The sequence below is a fragment of the Vigna unguiculata genome, chromosome 2 (assembly GCF_037176805.1).
Source record: "Vigna unguiculata cultivar grain cowpea cultivar isolate G323 ecotype 2 chromosome 2, ASM3717680v1, whole genome shotgun sequence".
NCBI classification, from domain to species: domain Eukaryota; kingdom Viridiplantae; phylum Streptophyta; class Magnoliopsida; order Fabales; family Fabaceae; genus Vigna; species Vigna unguiculata.
Window position 1 is genome coordinate 37,307,967 of NC_140793.1, and position 24,012 is coordinate 37,331,978.

General features: G+C 38.9%; 1 protein-coding gene, 2 long non-coding RNA genes and 1 pseudogene across 7 annotated transcripts; 1 reads left to right on the top strand and 3 right to left on the bottom strand.

Moving 5' to 3' along the window:
- Positions 1–473: 473 nt before the first annotated feature.
- LOC114173706 (Calcium-dependent lipid-binding (CaLB domain) family protein) lies at positions 474–2,482 on the bottom strand. Of its 3 annotated transcripts, none has more exons than XM_028058259.2 (7): positions 2,307–2,482; positions 2,131–2,235; positions 1,915–2,041; positions 1,764–1,835; positions 1,646–1,697; positions 1,148–1,550; positions 474–1,036 (listed from the first exon to the last, which is right to left on the bottom strand). In XM_028058259.2, the coding sequence occupies exons 1-7, from the start codon at positions 2,347–2,349 to the stop codon at positions 1,011–1,013; spliced, it is 828 nt and encodes a 275-aa protein (XP_027914060.2). In that variant the 5' UTR covers positions 2,350–2,482; the 3' UTR covers positions 474–1,010. The 3 variants fall into 3 exon arrangements, with proteins under 3 accessions (XP_027914060.2, XP_027914061.2, XP_027914059.2); XM_028058260.2 differs by having other exon boundaries at positions 1,160–1,553; XM_028058258.2 differs by having other exon boundaries at positions 1,148–1,553.
- A 27-nt stretch (positions 2,483–2,509) lies between these two features.
- LOC114173707 (phospholipase SGR2-like) lies at positions 2,510–13,107 on the top strand (annotated as a pseudogene). The gene is made up of 8 exons (XR_014986585.1): positions 2,510–3,325; positions 3,500–3,600; positions 3,713–4,048; positions 4,475–4,546; positions 5,008–5,160; positions 11,489–11,542; positions 11,745–11,915; positions 12,749–13,107. The product of XR_014986585.1 is annotated as a phospholipase SGR2-like (transcript).
- A 151-nt stretch (positions 13,108–13,258) lies between these two features.
- Positions 13,259–16,684, bottom strand: LOC146888547 (uncharacterized). The gene is made up of 3 exons (XR_014986586.1): positions 16,358–16,684; positions 15,784–15,809; positions 13,259–13,632 (listed from the first exon to the last, which is right to left on the bottom strand). It is a non-coding gene; the product is annotated as an uncharacterized LOC146888547 (long non-coding RNA).
- A 1,843-nt stretch (positions 16,685–18,527) lies between these two features.
- LOC114173708 (uncharacterized) lies at positions 18,528–23,018 on the bottom strand. 2 transcript variants are annotated; one of them, XR_014992943.1, is made up of 4 exons: positions 22,744–23,018; positions 22,473–22,584; positions 22,086–22,111; positions 18,528–18,928 (listed from the first exon to the last, which is right to left on the bottom strand). It is a non-coding gene; the product is annotated as an uncharacterized LOC114173708 (long non-coding RNA). The 2 variants fall into 2 exon arrangements; XR_014992944.1 differs by lacking the exon at positions 18,528–18,928 and adding an exon at positions 18,935–20,128.
- Positions 23,019–24,012: the final 994 nt, after the last annotated feature.

Below are 24,012 nucleotides of genomic sequence, written 5' to 3' on the forward strand. Positions count from 1 at the left end.
CAATTTTGAAACCCCATACAACACAAATGTTCCTTCCTGCCTTAAAAAACAAGAAGAAAATGTAGATTGTCTTTATTTATGACTTTTATAAACCGTATGATATTTATTATTAAATGTAATGAAAGAAAGATAAAAGAATTTATGATAAGTTAGATACTTTACTAAGTCAATTGAACTAGACTTCTTAATGTATTTTTAGGATAGTATTAGTAAGACACCATTTTATTCCTTGGTATTAGGTAATGTCTGTACATCATAAGCAATATAAATGGCTATTAATTAATTAATTTAGAGAAGACATTTACTTTTCTCATTGAAATCTTTATAGAGAAGAAGGACCAAATTTAGATGTTTTGCGCTCTTTGGTATCAATTAATTAAAAAAATAATCGGATTGACGCTCTTAGACTCCACCCACTTCTTGGGAAACCTGACGAGGAATTCAAGTTTCGTCGAGACAGACGTAGCACGGAATAAAACTGGAAAAAATTGTTCACTAAAACATCCAACTGCATCTGAATGTGCATAAACACGCTAGACAGACAAAATTCAAAACACAAGAGTTACAGACTCTTTGAACAAGCATAGAAAAGAACTTCGACGTTCCTTTTTCGAAGTACATTGAACAGTGATAAGCAGTAAAGTAAATCAAAAAACAAAAGAGGCTGCTAAGTGTACAGTTGTATCAAAGTTTCGTTCCCCAAAACCATCTATCATAGCCCTGCATACTTTTTGGCATGATCCCTTTTACCGGTAGCAATTGAAGAGAAACTTATATGCAACAGCGTTGGATATGGAGCATCACAATTGACAAACCTTGGCTAGAGTTTTATATATAATAAACCCGACTAAATAAATGTGTCGAATAAAAACTACTTAAAGGAAAAATATAAGAAACGAAACAAAACAAAAACAGGGTTTCTGATAACAAATAAAGCTGGGATAGGGTTATAAAGTGATGTACAAGCCACGTTATGTCGCTTCCTTGGTTGCGAATGTAGAAGATCCTCGTTAGTATGGCGGTGGAGGGTATATCCCTGAATAAAGATCCAGTTTGTAGTTATGAGGGAGAAAAACAAGAAAGAGCAGAGCAGAGTAAAGGTGGTGACTAAGCAGTGAAGATGAATTAGGAGAAGAAAAATAGTTACCAGGAGTATAACCTGCTGGCGGTGGATACGAAGATGGTGGATAAGCTGAAGCAGGCGGATAGGATTGTGGAGGGGGATAGGAGGAGGGTGGATAGGGAGCTGATGCAGAGTAGGAGTGCTGTGGATAGGGAGATGAATGTGAAGGATGGGGTGGGTAAGCTGTGGGAGGAGGCGGGTATGAGGGTGTGGATGCTACTTGTGGGTATGAGGGTGTGGAAGCCACTTGTGGGTATGATCCAGTTGTATGGTAAGCAGTAGCAGAGGGATGTGGTGGATAGGAGGAAGTAGAATGAGGAGGTGGTGGGTAGGAGGATGCAGGATAAGGATTAGAATGAGAAGGGAATGGAGGAGTTGGTGTTGGCACATAGGGAGGTGCAGATGTAGCATGGCCTGAACCTGATTTCTGCTGCAATAATTACCCCAAATAAACACTACAGTCCACACACACTAATTACCTAATTCTAAAAAAGTAATGAAAAGGTAGTGAAATACAAATACCCTTTGATTTGCATTTGCATAGTGCAGTATGACTTTGACTTCACCAGAATGTCTGCGAAAGGAAATGTCAAAGTTGCGAAAAGAGAAGACGCGTGGAATGAGGTGTGCGAGTTGTTACCTGCCAGATTTGGTCTGAAGTGGCCAAGCGGAGTCGTCGAAGCCTTGAGAGAGAACCTTGTGCAGCTGAATCCTGAAGAAGGAAGAAAGAAGGATGAGATGAGAGAGATGAGACGAGATGAGAGCGGAGGAGAGAGAAGAAGAAGACGAACTTTCCGCTTCCGATGAAATCGTCGAAGGTGAGAGTATTGCTGTTCCAGACAAGGACGTTGATCTCCCGAAGTCCTTCGATGAGGGGAAAGACGAACTTCTCCTGAAAGACGGGGTTCTTACCGCCGTCTGCAACGGAGGAGGAGGAGAAAGAGTTGAAGTGAGAGAAAGAAGGAAAGAGAAGGAAAAACGGAAATGAAAAGGCGAGGAAGGGTGACCGGTGCAGGTTCTGGTGCGGAACTTGGTGCTGCCATACTCAATGCAAACGTAGGGATCTTGCCGTGAAATCCATTCTGTGTCCTTCAGCTTGGAGCAGGACACCACTGCCATTCTTAATTCTCAATAACTTTCTATTAATTCAACTGAATCGAATTGATGGAAGGGATGTGCTTACCCGTAACCTCAAGAGGCTGCCCCTGGATGCCCGAAATCGACATGAGGAAGATGCAGTTCCAATTGCAAAATCAAACACAAACTGCTCAATGCAACGCCTTCAGCAAACCCTTTTCTTTCCACTCTCAAATTTTATATTTATATATCTAATATTATTCTACATCATTAATATATATTGTTTGCGTGGAACACTCTCCCATTAATAACCGAAAAGTATTTTTTCCTTAATAAAATAACAAAATTGTTTAAAACATTAATGCAAGGTTGTTAGTGTATTTAATTAATTATATTTTAGCTACAGTTAACCGTTGTTGCCCGTAATTTGAAAATAAAATTAATTACAATATCTACTATTAGATTCAAACAAATATCTTTCACGTCTCTTAATCTAAAAATGGAAATGCGGGTAACATTTTACTATTCCATATTTATTTCCGGCAATCAAATTTATTTTGTGTGGGTAGAATACTCTCCCATTAATAATTGAAAAGTATTTTGTTTGTAATTAAATAAAAAAATTGTTTAAAACATTAAGGCAAGATTGTTAATATATTTGATTTAATTTAATTATATTTTAGTTATAGTTAACAGTTGTTGTTTTAGAGTGGGTTCTGTTAAGTAGGGTAGGAAAGGGGGTTGGGAGGAAAAGTTACATTGAATTCAACGAATGCCATCGCTCCCTGTCTCCACTCTGGATTTCGATGTTTCTTTCCTTTATTTGCTGATTGTTACTATTTATAATACTGATTATTAAAGGATAGAAAGAGAAAGAGAGAGAGGGGGAGGCAGAGTGGAAGCGAGGGATTCTTTGCTTCTTGGCGGTGGAAACGACGGCGGCGATGGCGGAGGGGGAAGAGCTTCGGCCTGACTTGCTGAAAAACACGCCTTCTAACATTGCGAGATTGGAGGATGTGATCGAACACTCTAAAGCAAGGCACAAGTATCTGGTGCAGACGTGTAGCCCCTCTGATGGCGGTGATGTTAGGTGGTACTTTTGTAAGATCCCTCTCGCTCCCAACGGTATCTGTCTAATTCCATCGCTAGGGTTTTAGGATTTCAATTCAGTACTCACATTATATTTATAGTCATAGTAACTATCTCTCTATCCATCAAGATTCTGGAGGGAGACACACATTCTTGATTGTTATTATTCATTGCCCGCTTCGCTTAAACAATTATTATTTTTTCTAACAGAGTTGGCAGCGTCAGTCCTACGAACAGAGATGGTAGGCAAGAGTGACTATTTTCGTTTTGGCATGAGAGATTCTCTAGCCATTGAAGCATCTTTCTTGCAGGTCATTTTATGAAATGTATACTTTAATATTTCGTTGTGTTTCTTCTTTTATTTCAATCATCAACCTTGTGCCCGTTAGATAGTGAGAATCTTTCTTGTTTATGGATTGGTAGAGAGAGGAAGAACTGCTTTCTAGTTGGTGGAGGGAATATGCGGAATGCAGTGAAGGCCCAAGAGAGCGGCAGAGTTCCAGTACAAAGTCAGATACTGGATCTTTTTTGGGACGTACTGAACCGTCTCAACTCTATGAAATAGAAGAAGAGAGGGTTGGTGTCCCTGTAGAGGGAGGACTATACGAGGTAGACTTGGTTTCCAGACATTGTTTCCCTGTTTATTGGAACGGAGAAAACAGACGTGTCGGCCATTGGTTTGCACGTAAAGGGGGCCTGGATTGGCTACCACTTCGCGAAGATGTTGCTGAACAACTAGAGATTGCTTATCGTAGTCAGGTCTGTATGATTATTCAAATTATTCATTTCATCGTGTGATCACCTTTTGCAAATTACGAAAATGCTGTTCTGGCACACGATTACGAAAATGTGTTCAGCACAACTATTGCACTTCAATCACTAGGTAAACTAGGTAAATGCCGGGTTTTTCTAACAATCTATTTCTTTGTTTCTTAATTGTTATTTATTTATATTTACATTTATATTTTATTGGATGAAAATTTATGAGATCAGAATCAGAAGGAATGTTGTAAGGCTAAAAGAGGTGAAAGCAAAATAGGAAAAATAAGAAAGGACAGGCAAATAAAACATTTGAAATACTTTCTTTTTTTTTTTTGCTGGGTTTCAATTAGAATAGGCAAATTTCAGTTTGTTTTCTTCTTTGCTTCAGAAAGTGAAAGATTTATTTCTTATTGATTTCTATAGGTTTGGCACCGAAGAACATTTCAACCATCAGGACTTTTTGCTGCTCGAGTTGATTTGCAAGGCTCCACTTAGGTATGCACAATTTATTTGGATTAAATATATATATATATATATATATATATATATATATATATATATATACATATATATATATATATATATATATATATATATATATATATATATATATATATATATATATATATGTAATCCTTATAAATAGGGCAATGTTTGTCTTTAGTCCCTAGAAAAACAAATTCCTTTTGATCTCTCATTTATAGAACAGTCTGTGGTCACTATTTCCTTAAGCGGGGACTACAAATAGACATGTTTTCTGTGAAGAACAAAAACCACACCTAACACATTTCTAAAAGCAAGAGACAAAAGAAGCATTTTTTCCTCGAGGGACTAAAGGTTAACATTTTAAATGTTTATAAGGCATATAACATATTTAACCCAATTATTTAGTGTTGTGGATAGAATTTTATTACTAATATCTGATGCATTATTGTATATTGGTGTAGAATATGCAGGGCCTGCATGCCCTTTTCACAGGAGAAGATGACACTTAGGAGGCCTGGCTAAATATTGATGCTTCTGGCTTTTCTAGTTTTGTTAGTTTTACTGGAAATGCTATCAAGCTTAGGCGTGGTTACTCTCCATCAAATTCTCCAAAACCAACCCAGGTTTTCTTTCCCCTCCTTTATTGCTATAGTAACATGTAGATACATACAGTATGCCAATAGAGTTTTCCTCATTCTTTACGTAGGGGAGCACAAGTGATATCCTCGACCTCCGAACCCGGTATCCCACCTGGACGAGACACGAAGTCCCGCGAGACCCCAGGACCCCAACCGAGACCTCGAGACCCCACGGGCCACCCACAAACCTCCAAACTCGTGACACGAGACCCACCGGGACCCGGGATCTGACCCGCCGCCCTCAGACCCCCGGTCGGACAACCGAACCCAAAACCCCGAGACCCACATGGACCCAGACTCGCTGACGCAGCCAGAGAACAGACCCGACCCCTAGGGTTCCCGAAGACATCAGGGACCCCCGGTTGGGACCCCGAGTCCCCTGGAAACCTAAGACCCTGGCGGGACCCGTCCAGGTGAGGAACCCAGATGCGGCCCGAGGAACGAACCCGACCCTGGACGGACCCCCCAGAAGGACCCGGTGCATACTTGAAGCGAGACCCCGGATCAACCCATGACATGGGAACCGCCCAGATTTGGCCAGGCACCCCCTAGTCCTACCTCCTAGACCCCTAGAATGACTTGGCCCATACTTGACGCGGGACCCCAGACGAACCCGTGACATGGGAACCGACCGAATTCGGCCAGACACCCCCTAGTCCTATCTCCTAGACCCTAACACGAGTCCTAGACCCGCTAGTCCTAGACCCTAATCATTCACTCTACTAGTCCTAGACACCCCTAATACCTCCTAGTCCTAGATTTGTCCTAGTCCCTAGACCTAGAACCTAATCCTAGACTTCTTAGACCCTAAACGACCCCCTAACCCTAGACCTCTTAGACCTAGACCCTAATCCCTAAACTTTAATCCTAAGCTACCCTAGTCCTAAATCTTAATCCTAGACCCTAGACCCCCTAGCCCTAGACTCTAATGACCTAATCCTAATTCCTAGACCCTAGTCTTAGACCCCCTAGTCCTAGACTCCTATCCTAAACCCCCTAATCCTAGTCAGATCCCCTAGTCCTAGACCGAACTCAGAACATGACTTGGGACCCCCGGTCGGACAACCGAACCCGGAACCCCGAGACCCGCATCGCATGGACCCCGCTGATGCGGCCAGAGAACGGATCTGGCCCCCAAGGTCCTCGAAAGACCCTGAGACCCCCGACTAGGACCCCGAGTCCCCCCGGAACCTAGGACCCCAGCGGGACCCGACCAGGCGAGGAACCTAGACACGACCCAAGGACCCACACGAACCTGGGGACCCCGGACGGACCCCCCTGAAGGACCCGGCCCAGACTTGACACGAGACCCCGGACGAACTTGTGATATGGGAACCGACCGGATTCGGCCAGGCACCCCCTAGTCCTACCTCCTTGACCTAGACCCGCTAGTCCTAAAACCTTAATCCTAGACTCTACTAGTACTAGACCCCCTAATCCTAAACTCTAGTCCTAGACACCCCTAATCCTAGACCTCCCAGTCCTAGATTTGTCCGAGGGACGAACCTAGACCTAGACTCTAATCTCTAGTCCTAGACCCCTAACCCTAAACGACCCCCTAATCCTAGACTCTAATCCTAAGCTACCCTAGTTTTATAGTCCTAGACCCCTTAGTCCTACCTAGACTCTAATGACCTAATCCTAGTTCCTACCCTAGTCCTAGATTCTAGTCCTAGACTCCTCTAATCCTAAACCCCCTAATCCTAGTCCTAGCTAGACCCAACCCCGTCCTAGACTCTAATCCTACTATACTCTTAGACCCCCTAATCCTAGATCCTAATCCTACCCCCTAGTCTAAACCCCCTGGTCTCTAGACTCTACTAGTCCTAGACTCTACTAGTCTTGTCCTAGACTCTACTAGTCTTGTCCTAGATTCTAATCCTAGACTCCTCTAATCCTAGACCCTAATCTCCTAGACTAATCCTAAACCCCCTAATCCTAGTCCTATACTCTTAGACCCCCTAGTCCTAGACTGTCATATATCTTAATCCTAGACCCTAATCCTAGACTTTAATACTAGACTCTGGTGAGTCCTAGGCCCTAGTCCTATAGTCTTAACCTAGACCCTAATCATATGTCCAAGACCCCCTAGTCCTAGACCCTAATCTTAGAACCTAGTCATAGACCCCTTAATCCTACTCTTCTCCTATACCCCCACAGTCCTAGACCTAGTCCTAGACCTAGTCCTAGACCCTAATCCTACTTTACTCCTAGACCCCGTAGTCCTACTAGACCTAGTCCTAGACCTCTGGTCCTATACCTCTATCCCAAACACTAGACCTAGACCCTAATCTAATCCTAGACTCTATAGTCCTACACTCTATAGTCCTAAACCTTCTAGTCCTAGACCCCCTAGTCCTTGACCTTAGACCTTAGAACCTCCTAGAGACCCTAATCCTAGACTCTAGTCCTAGACCCCTGTCCTAGCTAGACCCTACAAACATAACAACACAACACAAAAACACAAAACAAGAAACACAAACACAAAACAAGAACAAAGACATACAAAAACACAACACAAGAACAAAGACACACAAAAACACAACACACAACACAAAAACACAACACACAACACACGATAACAAAGACACACAACACAAAGGGTTAAAACTAATTAATAACTCTACAACTTTAGAACAACAAAATAAAACTGAAATAAAACAGTAAAAGAAACTAGCTGCAGAAGTTTAAAACTAAAAACTATAAAAACAGCAAATAAATTTAAAAATGCGTATGAAAATACTGTAATAAAAATAAGGAACAGGAAAATAGTTTAACTGTTGAAAGAAAACTAAATCAGCAAGGTTAGAAAATAGTTTAACAAAGTAAAGTACCTCTAATATTATGTAGTAAGTACCACCTGCAAAAAAAAAGAAAACCAAGGTTAGAAAACTAAACCAAAATCAAAAGCTAGTTAGGCGCAAGTTAGTAAAAGAAATTGATGAAAGAACTTATTAATAAAAATCAGTAAATCAAAACTAAAACTAGAATGACACTAGCACTAGAATCAGTAATTCAAAAATACAACTACAAATCTCAAATATATTCTGGAATACTACTAGACGTAAGTGCAATATCAATTCACTGCACCATCTATTCCAAAGCACTTCAAAAAGACTATTTAATTTATCATAGATTTCTTGAAATTCACAGAAAATAATCAAGTGCAAAAATAAAGAAGAAAAACTTGTAAGATTAGGTGAAATAAATTTGAAAAATACCATTGCAACATCAATTTGATGTCTCATTAGTGCATAATTTCCATATGTGAAAAGAGAGTGTTGGTCTTGCAGCCCAAAAGAAAACACACTACGCATCCAAGTAGTTTCGATTCTATAAAAGTGAAAGAAACACAATGATAAACATTAGATAAGAAAGAAACCAAAAACAATTTTCTTTTGCCATTCTTGAATACCACCTCAGTGGATTTCAGGACAAAATTTACAATTTTATTCGTAAATAAATAAACAATCAACGTCACAGTCAATCTATTCAAACTTAAAATAAATATTCTTTAAATAAACAATTCTAAAAAATCACTTATTTATGCAGACAGAATGTGCTTATTAAAAAAGCAGAAAATTTTATATTTTAAAAATAAGCAGATTAAACGCATTTAAAAATTGAAATCTGTTTAGTTTATTGAAAGACGCTTAAAAATGTAAGCACAAACAAACCAGGCCATTATCATGGATTGTAGTCTAATCCAGGACAAAATCAAATCTCATATACCTGAACAAGGAGACTCCAAACTCTCTCAGAACATTGCAAAATATCTTCATTTGTTTCCAATAGCAGATTCTGGAATACGATTCTAAGGGTATCTCCAAATATAGAAGAGGGCCAGAATGAAGCACCAGAAAACTCAGACATGCTTCTTTTATATCCAGCTTCAAGTAGCCTCTCCTGAAGATAGAAAATTCATGGCAAGACATCAACAATTGTACCACCTTTTGTGAGAAAGAAACCATTTGATAAATACATTTGATAACATGAGATTCAATTTTTTCACTAAAAATCAAGAAAGAAAATACATACCAAAGTACGTATTGCAGAATAGCGAACAGATACTATGCCTCATAAACGGCCACAAACGTTGTGCCAATGTTGAAAGCACATAAGGATTTTCTTCTCCATCGCCATCACCAGAACCACCACCTCCATTTTCCATTTCCTTGTCTCCCAATCTCAAAACTTCATACATATTTGGCGCCATATCTTCTTGAGAATAGATTTCATAGTGCAAAACCTAGAATTAGAGGTAAGCTTCCGTTTGACGAGTTGTTAGTTAATAAATATATTTACAATATCTACAATATATGATATTCAAATAAATATCTTTCACACAAATTTATATTGTTTGCGTGGAATCCCATTAATAACCGAAAAATATTTTTTCCTTAATAAAATAACAAAATTGTTTAAAACATTAATGCAAGGTTGTTAGTGTATTTAATTAATTATATTATCGCTACAGTTAACCGTTGTTGCCCGTAATTTGAAAATAAAATTAATTATAATATCTACAATATATGAGATTCAAACAAATATCTTTCACGTCTCTTAATCTAAAAATGGAAATGCGGGTAACATTTTACTATTCTATATTTATTTCCGGCATTCAAATTTATTTTGTGTGGGTGGAATACTCTCCCATTAATAATTGAAAAATATTTTGTTTGTAATTAAATAAAAAATTTGTTTAAAACATTAAGGCAAGATTGTTAATATATTTGATTTAATATAATTATATTTTAGTTATAGTTAACAGTTGTTGTTTTAGAGTGGGTTCTGTTAAGTAGGGTAGGAAAGGGGGTTGGGAGGAAAAGTTACATTGAATTCAACGAATGCCATCGCTCTCTGTCTCCACTCTGGATTTCGATGTTTCTTTCCTTTATTTGCTGATTGTTACTATTTATAATACTGATTATTAAAGGATAGAAAGAGAAAGAGAGAGAGGGGGAGGCAGAGTGGAAGCGAGGGATTCTTTGCTTCTTGGCGGTGGAAACGACGGCGGCGATGGCGGAGGGGGAAGAGCTTCGGCCTGACTTGCTGAAAAACACGCCTTCTAACATTGCGAGGGATGTGATCGAACACTCTAAAGCAAGGCACAAGTATCTGGCGCAGACGTGTAGCTCCTCTGATGGCGGTGATGTTAGGTGGTACTTTTGTAAGATCCCTCTCGCTCCCAACGGTATCTGTCTAATTCCATCGCTAGGGTTTTAGGATTTCAATTCAGTACTCACATTATATTTATAGTCATAGTAACTATCTCTCTATCCATCAAGATTCTGGAGGCACACATTCTTGATTGTTATTATTCATTGCCCGCTTCGCTTAAACAATTATTTTTTTTTTCTAACAGAGTTGGCAGCGTCAGTCCCACGAACAGAGATGGTAGGCAAGAGTGACTATTTTCGTTTTGGCATGAGAGATTCTCTAGCCATTGAAGCATCTTTCTTGCAGGTCATTTTATGAAATGTATACTTTAATATTTCGTTGTGTTTCTTCTTTTATTTCAATCATCAACCTTGTGACCTTTAGATAGTGAGAAAAAAGAAGCACTTTTTCCTCGAGGGACTAAAGGTTAACATTTTAAATGTTTATAAGGCATACAACATATTTAACCCATTTATTTAGTGTTGTGGATTGAATTTTATTACTAATATCTGATGCATTATTGTATATTGGTGTTGAATACGCAGGGCCTGCATGCCCTTTTCACAGGAGAAGACGACACCTGGGTGGCCTGGCTATTGATGCTTCTGGTTTTTCTAGTTTTGTTAGTTTTAATGGAAATGCTATCAAGCTTGGGCGTGGTTACTCTCTATCAAATTCTCCAAAACCAGCCCAGGTTTTCTTTCCCCTCCTTTATTGCTATAGTAACATGCAGATACAGACAGTATGCCATTAGAGTTTTCCTCATTCTTTACGTAGGGGAGATATCCCAATTCTGCTATGTAATTTGATCTTCTACTATTTCTGTGATTCTAAAGCTGTGTTTGTGCTGACATACACATTCTCGTGTCTACCATACCCCAACTAAATATTATTTAACACTTATTTTATATTAGATAGAAAATCAGCAAGTATATCACATTCAATGTAAGTGATTATTGAAATGGGAAAATGTTACTATGTTTCTTATGATTACATTGTGATTATATATATTTGTAACCTGTATCTAATTTTTTATACATTTGATTTCATGTTGTGGATGGTCATTAGCTGCTGTAGAACAAACTGTATGTGCATTCTTTTTGGAAGGACATAAATACCGATATTTCTATTGTTATTAAGTTGGAACTTTTAGCAGGATGAACTAAGACAGCAGAAGGAGGAGGCTATGGCTGATTACTACTCCCAGGTATGCAACATAAAATCAAGATTATTATCATTATTATACTGATGTCTCTCACCAGTCTCGTCACTTGTTACATATCTGCTGACACCTGGGGTGGCGGGACTTGTTTTATTGTTTTCAGAAAACTGTATTTATCATATAATATAGCTCCCCAGTCCTGCCTTGGTTTATTTGATGTCAATTACATGATAGTAATTGTTTGCAGGTCCCTGATCGACACTTCGTATTTATGGTTCATGGTATTGGCCAAAGGTTGGAAAAATCCAATTTAGTTGATGATGTGGGCAATTTCCGGCATATTACAGCAAGTCTTGCAGAGCAGCGCCTTACTGCTCATCAGCGTGGCACCCAAAGGGTCCTCTTTATCCCATGCCAGGTATTCAATATGTTATTCTGTGTGTGTTCCAAGCCTATTGTGCTCCGTTATGTTTCTCCTCTGTTTTGAGGCTGTTTTTCCCTTCTCTATAAAACTTAGCTTTATATCTCGCCTAGATTTTCCTTTTTTTTTACACTGGACCTTACTTTTGCGGTTAGGGTTATAATTGAAGCTGAACATGTGCTAATCTGTAGTTATTTTATTGAGATATGTACTGTGGATCTGAAGACCTTATTCCTGAATTGTCACTTGTACTGCACAGTAAGAAACTTGCATTAAACCTATAAATCTCCTTTAAATCTCTCTTAGTTTTTGATTGTCAATTTCACGTGCTTTCCTATCTTACCAATTTTGAGAATTTGTGGTATTTTCACATTTTAGTTTCCTTGAGTAATATATTTGGTTAGATTAAAAATAATTACAGTAAATTAGACAGCATTTTAAGGAATAATTAAACTATGTTAGGCAGAATTGGAATGTAGTCTGGACTTGGTTACAATATAAACTTCTGTTTTTGTCTATTTTTTTAACTTTTGTGCAACTTTTCTAAGTCGTTTAGCTACTTGTACAAGCTATAATGACGTTGGAAAGAGCAATCCTATTGAATCAACCAAAATTAAACACCAAAGAAATGCCAAAACATAAACCAGTCGCATACATGTTTTGTGCCACTGAGAATCCTTGAGATCATTCCATTCAAAGTTAATGCTTGAATGACTATGTAAATAGAACATATACAGAAACCTGATACCCTTGTTTAGTACGTTTGCTAATGTTAGTCATGGTTTTGAATTTATTTAATTCTAACTAATTGACTATTTCATGTTATCAAGTGGAGAAAAGGTTTGAAGCTGAGTGGTGACTGCTGTTGAAAAAATAACATTAGATGGAATGCGGGGATTGCGTGTCACATTGAGTGCAACTGTTCATGATGTATTATACTACATGAGCCCAATTTACTGTCGAGACATAATTGACTCGGTATGTTTTCTTATATTTTTGAGTGTACGTACTGCTCTGAATCTTCATTTAATTATATACCCAAAATGATAGCTCAAGCGCAGAGGATTGCAAGACACTTGTAAGGAATACTTTAGTTATATTATTATCCAATATGGGATCTTAACCCTCTTTTTGTACATTTAAATAAACTAAGCAAAGCATTAATGATCTTGACAGCAATGATGCTCAATCACTATTGTTTTGAGTTGTTTGGCTAAGTAAATTCTTAATTTTGTATTTTCAATCCTTCTGCCATTTAAGAAATAATTATTTGGACTGTTATTTATATTGGTACTTTTCTTGGCTATGATAAAGCTGAGAAAATGATTACTTAACTCTGTTTTTTAAACTATGTAATTGGCTCTCAATGCTTGACTAGTTCAATGTAAATGATGAAACTGTCCTTCATTGAATCTATATAAAAAAAGATGCCTGAGAACACTAGGATTGGAACCTGAATGGATCATCTTGACCTTTACTCTCTTTTCCTTTCATTTTCAGACATTTTCAGTTGTATTGTTGATGGAACATAGCCTTAGAAATTCATTCAAACAATAGTAGGTTGTTTCTTCATTCTTCCAATCTTGCTTTAGTTTCCTTTAGGATCCATAAATCCCAAATTCCACTTTCTAAGAGCTCAAGGAAGTTTTATATCTAGAAACTCCCTTGCATGTACATGCTTGTTTCCAAACATATTTTGCAATTTCAAACCTATCTGCATAGATAAATGAAACCTTTGCATTTTAGGATTATATGTAATTTCACTGCAGACATCATTTTTAAAAACTAGATGCACAATCACATTTATATTTTTTTTTTCTCAGTGGTTGAATATAGGTTGCTTTTAAAACTCCTAAACTCCTAGACTCCTAGACCCTAGTCCTATAGTCCTAGACCCCCTAATACTAGAGTGCTAGACAGTTCTTAGACCCTAATCCTAGACTCTTCTAGTCCTAGACCTCCTAATCCTAGACTTCAGTCCTAGCTAGACCCTAATCCTACTCTACTCTCCTAGACCCCTAGTCCTAGACCTTAATCCTACTCTACTCCTAGACCCCCTGCTCCTAGTCCTAGACTCTTCTAGTCCTAGACCTCTAATCCTAGACCTGAATCCTAGACTCTAGTCCTAGACTCTAATCCTAGACCCTAATCCTAAACTCTACTCTCCTAGCGTTCACCCCATCAAAAAGAAAGAAAATACAATAGCGTTCGGAACCCAGAGAGACCCACACGGACTCGACCCCCCCAGTCACCCAGGACCCCAACCGAGACCTCACGGGCCACCCACAGACCTTCAAACCCGGGACACGAGACCCACGGGACCCGGGACCTGACCCGCCCCCCTCAGACCCCGGTCGGACAACCGAACCCAAAACCCCGAGACCCACATGGATCCAGACTCGTTGACGCGGCCACCATCTCAAGGGTCCCCGAAGACCCCAGGGACCCCTGGTTGGGACCTCGAGTCCCCTCGAAACCTAAGACCCCGGTGGGACCCGTCCAGGTGAGGAACCCAGATGCGACCTGAGGAACGAACCCGATGACTGCGGACGGACCCCCCGGAAGGACCCGGTACATACTTGAAGCGGGACCCGGACGAACCCATGACATGGGAACCAACCTGATTTGGCCAAGCACCCCCTAGTCCTACCTCCTAGACCCCTAGAAGGACTCGGCCCATACTTGACGCGGGACCCCGATGAACCCGTGACATGGGAACCGACCGAATTCGGCCAAACACCCCCTAGTCCTACCTCCTAGACCCTAACCCGAGTCCTAGACCCTAATCCTAGACTTCCTACTCCTAGGTCCTAAGAGACCTAGTCCTAGACCCCCTAGTCCTAGACTCCTAGACCCTATAGTCCTAAACTCCTAAACCCTAACCCCTTGGTCCTAGAGACCTAGTCCTAGACCCCCTAGTCCTAGACTCTTAGACCCTAATCCTAGAAACCTAGTCCTAGACCCCCTAGTACTAGACTCTACTAATCCTAACTCTACTAGTCCTAGACTCTACTAATCCTAGACTCTACTATTCCTAGACTCTACTAATCCTAGACTCTACTATTCCTAGACCCTAGTCTTAGACCCCTTAGTCCTAGACCCCCTAGTCCAAGAGACCTTGTCCTAGACCCCCTAGTCCTAGACTCCCTAGTTCCAGACTCCTATCCTAAACCCCCTGATCCTAGTCAGACCCCTTAGTCATAGACCCCCTAGTCCTAAATCCCCCTAGTCCTAGACTCCTATCCTAAACCCCCTAATCCTAGACTCCTAGACCCTAATCCTAGACCCCATAGTCCTAGACTCTACTAGTCCTAGACCCTTGTCCTGCTAGACCTAGTCCCTGACCCTACTAGACTCTAGTCCTAGACACTTGACCTAGACTCTATAGTCCTGGACCCCCTAGGTCCTAAGGACCCTAATCCTAGAGACCTTAATCCTAGACGTCCTAGACCTCCTAGTCCTAGCAAGACCCTACAAATATAAAAACACAATACCCAAAACAAGAACAAAAGACACAGAAAAACACAAAACAAGAAACACAAACACAAAACACAAAACAAGAAACACAAACACAAAACAAGAACAAAGACACAACACAATAACAAAGACACACAACACACAAGTTTAAAACTAATTAATAACTCTACATCTTTATAACAACAAAATAAAACAGTAAAAGAAACTAGCTACACAAGTTTAAAACTAAAAACTATAAAAACAGCAAATAAATTTAAAAATGCATATGAAAATATTGGAATAAAACTAAGGAACAAGAAAATAGTTTAACTCTTGAAAGAAAACTAAATCAGCAAACTATATTATAATAAGCAAACCAAACATGTCAAGAAAAAAAATAACAAAGTACCTCTAACATTATGTAGTAAGTACCACCTGCAAAAAAGAAAAAAAAAATACAAGGTTAGAAAACAAAACCAAAATCAAAAACTGGTTTGGCGCAAGTTAGTAAAAGAAATTGATGAAAGAACTTATTAGTAAAAATCAACAAATCAAAACTAAAACTGGAATGACACTAGCACTAGAATCAGTAATTCAAAAATACAACTACAAATCTCAAATATAATCTGGAATACTACTAGCCGTAAGTGCAATATCAATTCACTGCACCATCTATTCCAAAGCACTTCAAAAAGACTATTTAATTTATCATAGATTTCTTAAAATTCACAGAAAATAATTAAGTGCAAAAATAAAGAAGAAAAACCTGTAAGATTAGGTGAAATAAATTTGAAAAACATTACATAAGAAAATACCATTCGAGTCTATAAAAGTGGAAGAAACACGATGATAAACATTAGATAAGAAAGAAACCAAAAACAATTTTCTTTTGCCATTCTTGAATACCACCTCAGTGGATTTCAGGAAAAAATTTACAATTTTATTTGTAAATAAATAAATAAAATCAGAACATAAATTCTTACATCGAAGTGTTTGAATTCCAAAGATCTTGTATTCATCAACCAATTACAAGTGTGCTGCAAATGACTACATTACATGTCCATGAGAGACTCGTCACACCTCACCCTTAAGCCTCTGCGTCGATGCGTAGAAGCGTAGAAGGCGCACTGTCTAACACTTGAACCTGATGACGAAGGGTAGTAGAGGTTGTGCTAGCCATTTGATCCATGTGTTGCCTTTGCGAATCTTGCCTTGAATAGACGTGGAGAGTGTAGGAGGCGCGGGTGGGTCAGGATTTTGGCTTGGTGGAAGAGGTAAAGGTATCATACATTAAAAGTTTTATGATCGTTATACAAATATAATAGAAAGAAAATATTAGTTTCTATAATTACTAATTACCCTGTTTGACCGTTGATGATAAAAAAAATTTGACCGTTGATGATAAAATTTTTTTGACCGTTAGATAAAATTAGTAGAAAGAAAAAATTTCCAACTGTTTATTTAACCATAAAATAATAATGGCAAGTAAAAATTAATTATTTTGACTGTTATATAAAATTAATAGAAAAAAAAATTAACTGTTTATTTGACCATCAAAGTATAATAATAATGCTGTACTAAACAAAAATGGGTATGTAAATAAACTGGTGTGGAAATCAAATAATTCTTCTTTTGAGTTGACCAACGGAGGAGACACCTTTAAAATGTAAAGAAGAGTTGGATGCTCAGAGGTACCCACGGCTGAACCCGTTCATAAATTAGTTGCATGATGCATTTATTTGTCTAAGAGATTAGTTTTATCATCCACAATTTTTTTAACGTTAGATGTATGTACGTCTTTTCCGATTGAATAGTTTCAACCTCACTTTTGTTATTGTCCCCCTTCTTTTTAATGGATGTTTAACTGTTATTTTATTTTATTTTCTTTCATTCGGATTGCATGATACTGATTTTAGAGGAATGAATTAAGAGGTAATCATAGATAGAATCATTTTAAGGAGACTTGAGAAGGAGAATAATACTTTTATTTGGTTAATAAGATTAGTAAATGGTGGACTGTGCATTACTTGTCCCAATTTTTGTTTAAGTTCATCTTAAAAATTTGACAGACATATTTGACAAATTGTCTCATTCTTGTCATCTGACATTATTGTTGATATTCATACAATCGTTCCATAGTTTGCCAAGAACTGAAATCGCTTTTGAATGGTTGTATTTATCGTTTTTCCAGTACCCCATGGTTCTATTATTAAGTTCACTTCTCCACTCATCTACCTCACTATTGCAATGTTTAATTTTCCCAATAGATACCGGAGTATTTGCTACTGCAATTGCTGCCTCATGGTCAAACTGTCAACTAAAATAACTGGATTTAAAATAATAAAGAACCAAATTTGTAATTAAAACTTATGATAATGAAAATTATTGCTTGTAAAAATGAAAAATAGATTTAAAGTTTTTGTTTTAATCTGTGTTTGTTTTCATGAGAACCCAACGACCGTCTTCCTCTCTGATCTCGTCTTTTCCATGGGTAATCATATTTTCACAACCAAAAAAGTTTACTTAATTATTTAAAACAGAAAAAATGTTTTTTATCATGCAAGAATTTTTTTTTATATTTTTTATTTACTTTCATTTTCACCAGAGTAAATTTTCTTTTTTAATAATTAATTTTAATTTAAATTACTCTTTGGGTCACTCTATTTATCATAAAATTTCAATTTGGTCTTCATTTTCTTAAAAATGACTAATTTGATCGTTACCATTAACAGATAGTGTTAAAGTCAACGCTACGTGTCAATTTATAATTTTTTTTAAATATTTTTAATATTTTTTATTAATATTTTTTTATTTTTTACACGTGTCACTTCACATTTGTGTCACATAAAAAAATAAAAAAATTAAAGACAAAAGTCGTTTTCGAAATCACAAAATCTCTACCTCAATATAAAGAAAACAAAAAGACAAATCAAACCACTAGTTAGCGAGGAATGAAATGCTAAACTCTAGGGACACATACAATCTTTACAACCCTAACAAGATCATATGCACGGATGTTAAAGGAGATTGAATTTTTGACAATGGAGATTTTGTTTGATTAGTTTCTAAGAGATTATATGTATGGTATAATTACTGATTTGGTACCATAATTTTGGTTTGTTCAATTTAGTACCCCAATTATCTAAAAGCATCTCCGTTAAAAAAGGAGTTAACAGTGTCATTTGAAGTCACTTAACAATTCAAATATGTTCGTGAGGGTAGAAACCTCATCAGTTTGGTTAGATACTGCTTTCTTTTTGTAAATTTCAGGCCTTCTCATTAAAGCAACCTGAATAGTAGCTTTCAATATATTGCCTTGATGTTTCTCATCTTTTGATCTACTTGACTTAGTTACAGATATTTCAGCACTAGATTCTTGTGTAGTACCAACACTGCAACCTTCCATAGCATGGCCTAGGCTTTTTGAAGTATTAATCGCGCTCGCCTTATGCGATTACTAGAACTATCTTTGCGTTTCTCAATCTAATTAGTTGTCTACCATGGTCGAGGCAGCACACTGTGTTGAGCTTCATCAACAAATATTGATTTTCTATCTGTAAATTTCAAAGAAAAATGAAATTAGAAATAAGATATCACAAAACCTAGATTTGAAAGAGCAACAAATTAACCTTTCACCCCATCAAAAAGAAAGAAAATACAATAGGGTTTGAAACACAAAGACCCGCGCGGACCTGACCCCCGGGCGCAACCAGATACCTGATATGCCCCTTGGGTCACCTCGGATGGACCAGATGTTGGTCCCCCAACCTAGGGTCCCCCCACTGAGTCCCCGTTGAGTCCCCGCTGAGTCCCCCACGGAAGGACCCGCCCCCGGACGGACCAAGGACCAGCAGACATGGCCCGAACACGCACGGATCCGAATCCCCGAACCCCAGACGCAGGCCGAGAGATCCAAGACCAAAATCCTTGGGACTCAAGGACCCCAGACCTACAAAACCCGAGATCCTGGACGAGACACAAAGTCCCGCGAGACCTCGAGACACCGACCGAGACCTCGGGACCCCCCAGGCCACCCACGGACCTCCGAACCCGAGGCACGAGACCCACCGGGACCCGAGACATGACTTGGGACCCCCGGTCGGACAAAGAATAGATTCGGGCCCCAAGGTCGGGGACCCTGGGACCCCCGACTAGGACCCCGAGTCCCCTCGAAACCTAGGACCCCAACGGGACTCGACCAGGCGAGGAACCCAGACGCGACCCGAGGACCCACATGAATCCGGGGACCCCGGGCGTACCCGCCCAAAGAACTCGGCCCAGACTCATGAGTCCCCGGACAAACCTGTGACATGGGAACCGGCCGGATTCGGCCAGGGTCCTACCTCGTAGACCTAACCCGAGTCCTAGACCCGCTAGTCCTAAAACCCTAATCCTAGACTCTACTAGTACTCCTAGACTCGTAGATACTGCTTTCTTTTTGTAAATTTCAGGCCTTCTCATTAAAGCAACCTGAGTAGTAACTTTCAATATATATTGCCTTGATGTTTCTCATCTTTTGATCTACTTGACGTAGTTACAGATATTTCAGCACTAGATTCTTGTGTAGTACCAACACTGCAACCTTCCATAGCATGGCCTTAAATTTTTTATTGAATGGGCTTTTTGAAGTATTAATCGCGTTGGCCTTATGCGATTACTAGAACTATCTTTGTGTTTCTCAATCTAATTAGTTGTCTACCATGGTCAAGGCAGCACACCGTGTTGAACTTCATCAACAAATATTGATTTTCTATCTGTAAATTTCAAAGAAAAATGAAATTAGAAATAAGATATCACAAAACCTAGATTTGAAAGAGCAGCAAATTAACCTTTCACCCCATCAAAAAGAAAGAAAATACAATAAATAGGGTTCGGAACCCAAAGATCCGCACGGACCCGACCCCCGGGCGCAGCCAGATACCTGATACGCCCCCTCGGTCACCTCGGATGGACCAGATGTTGGTCCCCCAACCTAGGGTCCCCCGTCGAGTCTCCGCTGAGTCTCCCACGGAAGGACCCGCCCCCAAACGGACCAAGGACCCGCCCTCGAACGGACCAAGGACCCCAGCAGACGCGGCCTGGACACGCACAGACCCGAATCCCCGAACCCCAAACGCAGGCCAAGAGATCCAAGACCAAACTTGGGACTTAGGGACCCTGGACCTACGAAACCCGAATCTTGGACGAGACACAGTCCCATGAGACCTCAGGGCACCGACCGAGACCTCGGGACCCCCAGGCCACCCACGGACCTCCGAACCCGAGGACCCACCAGGACATGACCCAGGACATGACTTCGGACCCCCAATCGGACAACCGAACCCGGAACCCCGAGACCCGCATCGCATGGACCCCCCTGATGCGGCCAGGGAACGGATTCGGCCCCCAAGGTCGGGGACCCTGGGACCCCCCAACTAGGACCTCGAGTCCCCTCAGAACCTAGGACCCCAGCGGGACTCGACCAGGCGAGGAACCCAGACACGACCCGAGGATCCACACGAATCCGGGGACCCCGGACGACCCGCCTGAAGAACCCGACCCAGACTTGACACGAGACCCCGAACGAACTTGTGACATGGGAACCAGCCGGATTCGGCCAAGCACCCCTAGTCCTACCTCCTAGACCCAACCCGAGTCCTAGACCCGCTAGTCATAAAACCCTAATCCTAGACTCTACTAGTACTCCTAAACTCTAGTCCTAGACACATCTAATCCTAGACCTCCTAGTCCTAGATTTGTCCCAGGGACGAACCTAGACCTAGACTCTAATCTCTAGTCCTAGACCCTTGACCCTAAACGACCCCCTAGTCCTACTAGACCCCCTAGTCCTACCTAGACTCTAATGACCTAATCCTAGATTCTAGTCCTAGACTCCTCTAATCCTAGACCCCCTAATCCTAAAACCCCTAATCTTAACCTAACCCCGTCCTGGACTTTAATCCTACTATATTCTTAGACCCCCTAGTCTTTGACCCTAATCCTACCCCCTAGTCCTACACCCCCCTAGTCTCTAGACTCTAAACTCTACTAGTCCTAGACCCTAGTTCTAGAGACTTTATAATCCTATGATTAGACCCTAATCTCCTAGACATCCTAAACCCCCTAATCCTAGTCCTATACTATTAGACCCCCTAGTCTTAGACTGTCCTATACTTTCCTAGACCCTAATCACCAGAGTCTTAGGCCCTAGTCCTATAGTCTTAACCTAGACCCTAATCCTATGTCCAAGACCCCTAGTCCTAGAGACCCCGTAGTCCTAGACCCTAATCTTAGAACCTAGTCATAAACCCCTTAATTCTACTCTTCTCCTATACCCCATAGTCCTACCCCATAGTCCTAGACACTAGACCTAGACCCTAATCCTAGACTCTCTAGTCCTAGACCCCCTAGTCCTACAAACATAACAACACAAAAACACAAAACAAGAACAAAGACATACAAAAACACAACACAAAAACAAAGACACACAAAAACACAACACACAACACAAAGGTTTAAAACTAATTAATAACTCTACAACTTTAGAACAACAAAATAAAACTGAAATAAAATAGTAAAAGAAACTAGCTGCACAAGTTTAAAACTAAAAACTATAAAAACAGCAAATAAATTTAAAAATGCATATGAAAATACTGTAATAAAATTAAGGAACAGGAAAATAGTTTAACTGTTGAAAGAAAACTAAATCAGCAATTTAACAAAGTAAAGTACCTCTAATATTATGTAGTAAGTACCACCTGCAAAAAAGAAAAAAACCAAGGTTAGAAAACTAAACCAAAATCAAAAACTAGTTAGGCGTAAGTTAGTAAAAGAAATTGATGAAAGAACTTATTAGTAAAAATCAGTAAATCAAAACTAAAACTGGAATGACACTAGCACTAGAATCAGTAATTCAAAAATACAACTACAAATCTCAAATATATTCTGGAATACTACTAGACGTAAGTGCAATATCAATTCACTGCACCATCTATTCCAAAGCACTTCAAAAAGACTATTTCATTTATCATAGATTTCTTGAAATTCACAGAAAATAATTAAGTGCAAAAATAAAGAAGAAAAACCTGTAAGATCAGGTGAAATAAATTTGAAAAATACCATTGCAACATCAATTTGATGTCTCATTAGTGCATAAAGTCCATATGTGAAAAGAGAGTGTTGGTGTTGCAGCCCAAAAGAAAACACACCACGCATCCAAGTAGTTTCGAGTCTATAAAAGTGAAAGAAACACAATGATAAACATTAGATAAGAAAGAAACCAAAAACAATTTTCTTTTGCCATTCTTGAATACCACCTCAGTGGATTTCAAGAAAAAATTTACAATTTTATTCGTAAATAAATAAATAAAATCAGAACATAAATTCTTACATCGAAGTGTTTGAATTCCAAAGATCTTGTATTCATCAACCAACTACAAGTGTGCTGCAAATGATTACATTACATGTCCGTGAGAGACTCGTCACACCTCACCCTTAAGCCTCTGCGTCGATGCGGAGAAGGCGCATTGTCTAACACTTGAACCTGACGACGAAGGGTAGTAGAGGTTGTGCTAGGCCATTTGAACGATTGTGTTGCCTTCGCGAATCCTGGTCTTGAATAAACGTGGAGAGAGTAGGAGGCGTGGGTGGGTCAGGGTTTTGACTCGGTGGAAGAGTAAAGGTATATATTGATGCTAAAAATGACTGTTATAAAAAATTAATAGAAAGAAAATATTAATTTCTATAATTAACAATCTATCCTATTTGACCGTTGATTGAAAAAAAATTTGACCGTTGATGATAAAAAAATTTTGACCGTTATATAAAATTAATAGAAAGAAAAAATTTCCAACTGTTTATTTAATCATAAAAAAAATAATGGCAAGTAAAAATTAATTATTTTGACTGTTATATAAAATTAATAGAAAAAGAAATTAACTGTTTATTTGACCATCAAAAATAATGGCCAGTAAAAATTGATTATTTTGGAATGAGATATCTTAAAGAAAAGCATCTATTTCAAAATTATAGGTGTCAATCAATATGGTTCTTAGTGAAAAGAACAATATTTACTCTAAAAAAATGATGAAATCATTACATACTCCAATTTTCAGTGTCTTAAAAAAATTATTAAATTATCAAAATATGTCAAACACACAAAATGTCCTTGGTGATTATAGTTCAGATTAAAGAAGAGTTGGATGCTCAGAGGTACCCACGGCTGAAACCCCGTTCATAAATTAGTTGCATGATGCATTTATTTGTCTGAGATTAGTTTTATCATCCACAATTTTTTTAACGCTAGATGTATGTACGTCTTTTCCGATTGAATAGTTCCAACCTCACTTTTGTTATTGTCCCCCTTCTTTTTAATGGATGTTTGACTGTTATTTTATTTTATTTTCTTTCATTCGGATTGCATGATACTGATTTTAGAGGAATGAATTAAGAGGTAATCATAGATAGAATCATTTTAAGGAGACTTGAGAAGGAGAATAATATTTTTATTTGGTTAATAAGATTAGTAAATGGTGGACTGTGCATTACTTGTCCCAATTTTTGTTTAAGTTCATCTTAAAAATTTGACAGACATATTTGACAATTTGACTCATTCTTGTCATCTGACATTATTGTTGATATTCATACAATCGTTCCATAG